At 49.7% G+C, this 8,518-nt stretch overlaps 1 protein-coding gene across 1 annotated transcript; it reads right to left on the reverse strand.

The window, feature by feature from the left end:
• Positions 1-6,503: 6,503 nt before the first annotated feature.
• LOC129823299 (sex-determining region Y protein-like) lies at positions 6,504-7,645 on the reverse strand. Its single transcript, XM_055882233.1, has 2 exons — positions 7,336-7,645; positions 6,504-7,147 (listed from the first exon to the last, which is right to left on the reverse strand). The coding sequence occupies exons 1-2, from the start codon at positions 7,643-7,645 to the stop codon at positions 6,504-6,506; spliced, it is 954 nt and encodes a 317-aa protein (XP_055738208.1).
• Positions 7,646-8,518: the final 873 nt, after the last annotated feature.

The raw sequence follows: 8,518 nt of genomic DNA on the forward strand, positions 1-8,518 counted from the left end.
CTGTAGGTACTAGGCTGGGGCGGGGAGGTGGCGCCGGAAATACCGGACCGTGGAGGCGTACTGGCACTCTTGAGCATTGAGCCTGCCCAACCTTACCTGGTTGAATGCTCCCGGTCGCCCGACCAGTGCGGGGAGGTGGAATAACCCGCACCGGCCTATGTAGGCGAACCGGGGAAACCATGCGTAAGGCAGGTGCCATGTATGCCGGCCCGAGGAGACGCACTGGAGACCAGACGCGTTGAGCCGGCCTCATGACACCTGGCTCAATACCCAATCTAGCCCTACCAGTGCGGGGAGGTGGAATAACCCTTACTGGGCTATGCACTCTTACAGGAGACACCGTGCGCTCTACTGCGTAACACGAAGCCTGCCCGTACTCCCGCTCTCCACGGTAAGCCTGGGAAGTGGGCGCAGGTCTCCTACCTGCCCTTGGCCCACTACCTCTTAGCCCCCCCCCAAGAAATGTTTGGGTGTTACTCACGGGCTTTTTGGGCTTCCGTGCCAGACGTGTTCCCTCATAACACCGGTTCCTCTCTCGGGTAGCCTCTGCTCTCCTCAGTGCCTCCAGCTGTTCCCATGGGAGGCGATCCCTACCAGCCAGGATCTCCTCCCATGTGTAGCAACCCTTTCCGTCCAATATATCGTCCCATGTCCATTGCTCCTTCTTTTCCTGTCCCTTACTCCGTTTACTCCGCTGCTTGGCTCTGGTATGGTGGGTGATTCTGTAACGGCGTTCCTCTCTCTCTTCATAAGAAGAGGAGGAGTAGTGATCGAGCCAAGGCGCAGCGGGTTGTGAATACATGATGAATTTTATTTATAAGACAAAACGAAACAAACTATACTTGAATAAACTAACAAAATAACAAAACGAAAATAGACAGACTTAGTACGACGAACTGACATAACACACGCAGAACGAACGAACTAGTACTTACTACAAAACCGCACGAACAAACCGAAACAATCCCGTATGGTGTAACATCGACACAGACAGGAGACAATCACCCACAAACAAACAGTGAGAACACCCTACCTAAATATGACTCTTAATTAGAGGAGAACGCAAAACACCTGCCTCTAATTAAGAGCCATACCAGGCAACCAAAACCAACATAGAAACAGATAACATAGACTGCCCACCCAAAACACATGCCCTGACCTAAACACATACAAAAACAACATAAAACAGGTCAGGACCGTTACAGAACCCCCCCCCCCTCAAGGTGCGAACGCCGGGCGCACCAGCACAAAGTCCAGGGGAGGGTCTGGGTGGGCAGTTGACCACGGTGGTGGCTCCGGCTCTGGACGCTGTCCCCACACCACCATAGTCACTCCCCGCTTCTGTCTTCCCCTCCCAATGACCACCCTAAAACTCACATCCCCTAAATAAAACGGCCAGCACCGGGACAAGGGGCAGCACCGGGACAAGGGGCAGCACCGGGACAAGGGGCAGCACCGGGACAAGGGGCAGCACCGGGACAAGGGGCAGCACCGGGACAAGGGGCAGCACCGGGACAAGGGGCAGCACCGGGACAAGGGGCAGCACCGGGACAAGGGGCAGCACCGGGACAAGGGGCAGCACCGGGATAAGGGGCAGCACCGGGACAAGGGGCAGCACCGGGACAAGGGGCAGCACCGGGACAAGGGGCAGCACCGGGACAAGGGGCAGCACCGGGACAAGGGGCAGCACCGGGACAAAGGGCAGCACCGGGACAAAGGGCAGCACCGGGACAAGGGGCAGCACCGGGACAAGGGGCAGCACCGGGACAAGGGGCAGCACCGGGACAAGGGGCAGGTCCCGGCTGATATACTCTGGCAGATCCTGGCTGAGGGACTCTGGCAGGTCTATGCAGGCTGACGGCTCTCGACGCTCATGGCAGGCTGACGGCTCTCGACGCTCATGGCTGGCTGACGGCTCTCGACGCTCATGGCTGGCTGACGGCTCTCGACGCTCATGGCTGGCTGACGGCTCTCGACGCTCATGGCTGGCTGACGGCTCTCGACGCTCATGGCTGGCTGACGGCTCTCGACGCTCATGGCTGGCTGACGGCTCTGGCTGCTTATGGCTCGCTGGCGGCTCTGGCAGATCCTGTCTGGTTGGCGGCTCTGGCAGATCCTGTCTGGTTGGCGGCTCTGGCAGATCCTGTCTGGTTGGCGGCTCTGGCGGATCCTGTCTAGTTAGCGGCTCTAGCGGCTCCTGTCTGGCGGGCGGCTCTAGCGGCTCCTGTCTGGCGGGCGGCTCTAGCGGCTCCTGTCTGGCGGGCGGCTCTAGCGGCTCCTGTCTGGCGGGCGGCTCTAGCGGCTCCTGTCTGGCGGGCGGCTCTAGCGGCTCCTGTCTGGCGGGCGGCTCTGTAGGCTCCTGTCTGGCGGGCGGCTCTGTAGGCTCATGGCAGACGGGCGGCTTTGCAGGCTCATGGCAGACGGGCGGCTTTGCAGGCTCATGGCAGACGGATGGCTCAGACGGCGCTGGGGAGACGGATGGCTCAGATGGCGCTGGGGATACGGATGGCTCAGATGGCGCTGGGGAGACGGATGGCTCAGGTGGCGCTGGGGAGACGGATGGCTCAGGTGGCGCTGGGGAGACGGATGGCTCTGGCCGGATAAGGCGCACTGTAGACCTGGTGCGTGGTGCCGGAACTGGAGGCACCGGGCTAAGGATACGCACCTTCCTACTAGTGCGGGGAGCAGGGACAGGGCACACTGTACTCTCAAAGCCCACTCTATACCTGATGCGAGGTACCGGCACTAGTGACACCGGGCTGAGGACAAGCACATCAGGATTAGTAGGGGGAGAAGATACAGTGTGTACAGGGCTCTGGAGACGCACAGGAGGCTTAGTGCGTGGTGCCGGAACTGGAGGCACCGGGCTAGATACACGCACTACAGGGAGAGTGCGTGGAGGAGGAACTGGGCTCAGGAGACGCACTGGTAGCCTAGTGCGTAGTGTAGGCACTGTAGGTACTAGGCTGGGGCGGGGAGGTGGCGCCGGAAATACCGGACCGTGGAGGCGTACTGGCACTCTTGAGCATTGAGCCTGCCCAACCTTACCTGGTTGAATGCTCCCGGTCGCCCGACCAGTGCGGGGAGGTGGAATAACCCGCACCGGCCTATGTAGGCGAACCGGGGAAACCATGCGTAAGGCAGGTGCCATGTATGCCGGCCCGAGGAGACGCACTGGAGACCAGACGCGTTGAGCCGGCCTCATGACACCTGGCTCAATACCCAATCTAGCCCTACCAGTGCGGGGAGGTGGAATAACCCTTACTGGGCTATGCACTCTTACAGGAGACACCGTGCGCTCTACTGCGTAACACGAAGCCTGCCCGTACTCCCGCTCTCCACGGTAAGCCTGGGAAGTGGGCGCAGGTCTCCTACCTGCCCTTGGCCCACTACCTCTTAGCCCCCCCCCAAGAAATGTTTGGGTGTTACTCACGGGCTTTTTGGGCTTCCGTGCCAGACGTGTTCCCTCATAACACCGGTTCCTCTCTCGGGTAGCCTCTGCTCTCCTCAGTGCCTCCAGCTGTTCCCATGGGAGGCGATCCCTACCAGCCAGGATCTCCTCCCATGTGTAGCAACCCTTTCCGTCCAATATATCGTCCCATGTCCATTGCTCCTTCTTTTCCTGTCCCTTACTCCGTTTACTCCGCTGCTTGGCTCTGGTATGGTGGGTGATTCTGTAACGGCGTTCCTCTCTCTCTTCATAAGAAGAGGAGGAGTAGTGATCGAGCCAAGGCGCAGCGGGTTGTGAATACATGATGAATTTTATTTATAAGACAAAACGAAACAAACTATACTTGAATAAACTAACAAAATAACAAAACGAAAATAGACAGACTTAGTACGACGAACTGACATAACACACGCAGAATGAACGAACTAGTACTTACTACAAAACCGCACGAACAAACCGAAACAATCCCGTATGGTGTAACATCGACACAGACAGGAGACAATCACCCACAAACAAACAGTGAGAACACCCTACCTAAATATGACTCTTAATTAGAGGAGAACGCAAAACACCTGCCTCTAATTAAGAGCCATACCAGGCAACCAAAACCAACATAGAAACAGATAACATAGACTGCCCACCCAAAACACATGCCCTGACCTAAACACATACAAAAACAACATAAAACAGGTCAGGACCGTTACAAAACTAGAAAGCTATTTGGCCGGGGGGGTGGCAGAATACCTGACCACTGTAACTGACCCAAAAGTAAGGAAAGCTTTGACTATGTACAGACTCAGTGAGCATAGCCTCGCTATTGAGTGAAGCCGCCGTAGGCAGACCTGGCTGCCAAGAGAAGACAGGCTATGTGCACACTGCCTACAAAATGAGGTGGAAACTGAGCTGCACTTCCTAACCTCCTGCCAAATGCATTACCATATTAGACACACATATTTCCCTCAGATCACACAGACCCACAAAGAATTCGAAAACAAATCCAATTTTGATAAACTTCATATCTTTGGGTGAAATACCACAGTGTACCATCCAAGCAGCACGATTTGAGACCTGTTGCCACAAGAAAAGGGCAACCAGTGAAGAACAAACAAACACCACTGTAAACACAACCCATATGTATGTTTATTTATTTTCCCTTTTGCACTTGCACATTGTTTCAACACTGTATATATACATAATATGACATTTGAAATGTCTCTATTCCTTTGGAACTTTTATGAGTGTAATGTTTACTGTTCATTTTTTATCGTGTATTTCACTTTTGTCTATTGTCCATTTCTCTTGCTTTGGCAATGTAAACATATGTTTCCCATGCCAATAAAGCCCTTTGAATTGAATTGAGAGAGGAAAGGAGAGATTTCAAACCTTCAAAATATCCTGTGTATTGAGCTTGTTGTTGTATTTATGTGTGAGAGAGATAGTGTCTCTCAGTCACACATAAACACACACTGTCTGACGGTTTTACATGAGTATCATGGGAATGGACCTGACGTCAGATTTCTTCCGTTCATTCAGGGATCTGTGGGTTGGAGCCTGGAAGTGCTGAGCGGAGCAGCTCTTTAGGCCCCTAATCAGCCCTCTCTCCTTGGGCAAGTCGCTGGAGCTCAGTCCCCTGGCCTCCATCTTGCGCTTCCCCCTTCCCCACAATTAATAACCATCCCTGTCATTATGCAATGTTTCCTCATGTGAACCCTCAATAAAGGATGCATCAAAAAAATATGTGTTGGTGAATTTGAGTGTGGAGTGGGAGTGGGACTTGAGATGTGTTTTATTGTAGCATTCGTTGCTTGGCTGATGGAGCTAACCTGCCTGGGCCTATGCCCAGTCAGGTTGGGGCAGAGTGAGAGAAACATTTTCATAAATGGTTAAACATTTGGCAGCCAGAGGCATATGAGTCGGGAGATGTGTGGATCTTTGGCATATATTTAGAGCCTTTGTGAGATGTTTTAAAATGAAACAGGAAGTGCGGAGGTTTATGCCCCTGGCGCCCACCCTATTTTCCTCCCCTCGCCCAGTCAAGAAAGACATAGGCCCAGAGATAAAACAGTATGTCAACAGCCTGGCTTCTGCCAACGGCTGGGCAAGCAAAAAACCCAACAGCCTCTCAGTCCACTCCAGTTTGTTGACATAAGTAATAAATATTCCAGATAATTTGTTGCCAGTCATCCATCAAAATATAGTTTTCTTTATAAATGAATCTGTTGAAATGTTGTATAATTTAGTGCACCACACGTTTTAATCTGTTAATTGTATAGCATTCACTTGAGAGTAAGGACATGCAAATATAAGGTTATTTTAGATGTATTTATTTATAAGAAATACTAGGTTGGAAACATTCATCAATAAGAATACATTTTGACAAAAACAAAATATACAATATAAATAACAATGCTAAAAATGTCATCTTTAAAACATATAATAACATTTCCATACTTCTAAATAATATCAAATAAGTTGGGGAAAAAAACAATCATTTAAATTATTACATTTTGGAGTTGACATAGACAGGTTGGTTGTTTAGCTATCATAAGGCGAATGCACCAATTTGTAAGTCGCTCTGGATAAGAGCGTCTGCTAAATGACTTAAATGTAAATGTAGCAACTCAACCGAAGCGTGCACAACTATGTGGGAAAACAGACAGGGTTGGCTTAGATTGCTGGCAACATGTAAACTATATTTTGTCTCCAAATGTTTATTGAAAACATAAAACCTTTGCACAATGAGCACTTGTTATCTCTCAAATACATGGTTAGCTAGCTACAGAATTTTTGCCATATTAGCATATGATTGATATGATTAGCACATGACATGAGTTCAAACCCCTCAAAACAAGAAATGGTATCAATAACAAGATACAACGAGCTGAAACGAGCCACCTACGATTCCCCACATGGCAGCTTCTTGTCATAGTTCTTAGCTATCTGATCGTTCAGAATCATAACACAACGTTTTCATGACGTTGTCAGCCAACCCATCTATACTGTACACACAAAAACAGCTAAAATCTTTGCCATATATGGCAAATTACATAGTTCAGGCCTCCCGTAGGCTGCCTTGCTGGTGATAACTGTACTCCATTGGCTCAGGCCTACATGGGGGCGGGCTCAGGTACTGTTCAAACTCACTGCGGTCCAGATCATACAGCATATCTAGGTGAATCTGCTCCAGATAGAACTCCAGAGAGAGGTCAGTGGAGGAGAACAGCTGGAGGCCCTGGACCATGAAGTCCCCTTGCTCCCAATGAGACACAGCATAGGCTGGGCTGGGGGCCTCACACTGCTGCAGTCCATGCTGGGTAGAGTAGTATGGATGAGGCTCTGCTGGGTATGTCCCTGTGTTAGAGTATTCTAGAGGCTTGTTAGGGAATGTGGATGATGGGTCTGGGTAATTGGACCTGTTTGGGTAGGTCTCGGGCATATGGGAGAAGTATGCCTGGGAGTTTGGGTAGATGGCTGGGTTTGGGTAGGCTTGCTGCTGATGGCACTGGTTTTGGATTAGGTAGTTGAGAGGGACCAGGGCCTCCACAGGTAGGGCTTTGGGGCCCTTCTTCAGCTGCTTCTTCCTGCGGGGCCGGTACTTGTACTTGGGGTGGTCGATGGTGTGCTGTACTCTCAGGCACTCTGCTTCCTGCATGTAGGGCCGCTTCTCTGCCAGAGACATGGCCTTCCAAGTTTTACCTGCAGCAACACAATCATATTAGTTATTAGTATAGAAACACCAATATATGCATGCTACGTTCAGCTAACTTGCTATGTCTGTCCTCATCAATTGGTTAATAGGCTTATAATGATTTTGGTAATTGTTGAAATACGAATAGTCTCATAATAGTTTTAATTCAAATGGAAATGATGTGAATAAAACTTACCGAGCATTTTGCTGAGTTCTTTGTTCTCTAGTTCAGGGTTGAGTTTGGCAAGGCGTCTGCGCTCCTCCTTGGTCCAGATAATAAAGGCGTTCAGCGGCCTTCTGACCCGTGGCTCTGCCAATGGTTTCGGCTCAGGACTAGAGCAGCTGGAGTCGGAGTTGACCGAGAGATGACAAGATGGTACAGAGCCGAGGGATTGCGCCTCGGACATCTGCTCGCTCTGGGAAGACGTACCGCAAAACTCGTCGCTTCCAAACATGGCTTTCGTTGTGCAAAGATCGGAATGTGGGGGGATCCGATCAAAGTACATGGTTATGTATCTTTTTTACCTTTGATGTTGCTTTGAGGTTGCTCTACTACTCCACTAGTGATGGACATTGGCTATATGCGTTCCCGGGTGTCTATCCACCAATAGTAGGCCAGGAGGAGTGGATTTAAGGTGTCAAATCAAGGTGTTCTCTCAAGTCCGTGATAGTTCTTGATGCCTCGCTCAGTCGATCATCAATCAATCAAATGGCCATTTAATGTTAAATCAAAAATAATACCTGTAGGTCTATTATTTGCCTATCGAATTTAAAAAACGATATAATTAAAAAAATGTAATGATTCGTGATAAATGCTCTCATGATTCGGTACAATGACTGCTCGATTGGATCGCGACAATCTTGGCAAATGTGACATAGGCCGTCTTTCCCTTTGAAGTTGAAGGCTAATAATAACAACGTATCCATTATGGATTTACCTTTTACGAAGCTGCCAAATTCCTATGCCTTATGCCAAATGCCTACTTTATTCCCTACTTTATTCCCCCTTTGAAATATCTTTCCGTTTTTCTATTAAGGCATGACTTCACTTTCCTCTGTGTGTTATAAATACAATGAAATCAATTGGACATCCATCCTCTAACATCAAAGTTCTCTGGCAGAACTTTAGTTATTCAGTATAAGTCACGTGCCAATTGCCCGCTCCTCAAATCAAATCAAATTGTATTGGTTAGCAGATGTTATTGCGAGTGTAGCGAAATGCTTGTGCTTCCAGTTCACGACAGTGCAGAAATATCTAACAAGTAATCTAACAATTCCACAACAACTACCCAATACACATAAATCTAAATAAATGGATGGAATAAGAATATATACATATAAATATATGGATGAGCGATGACCAGGCAGGATAGGCAAGA

This window comes from Salvelinus fontinalis, chromosome 25 (assembly GCF_029448725.1).
Source record: "Salvelinus fontinalis isolate EN_2023a chromosome 25, ASM2944872v1, whole genome shotgun sequence".
Taxonomy (NCBI): Eukaryota; Metazoa; Chordata; class Actinopteri; order Salmoniformes; family Salmonidae; genus Salvelinus; species Salvelinus fontinalis.

Excerpts from the sequence above, each read along its gene's own strand:
- LOC129823299 (XM_055882233.1), bottom strand. The coding sequence starts at position 7,645 with ATGTACTTTGATCGGATCCCCCCACATTCCGATCTTTGCACAACGAAA. Across the intron at positions 7,148-7,335 it reads AGAACTCAGCAAAATGCTCG|GTAAAACTTGGAAGGCCATG; the intron begins GTAAGTTTTATT and ends GTGTTGCTGCAG.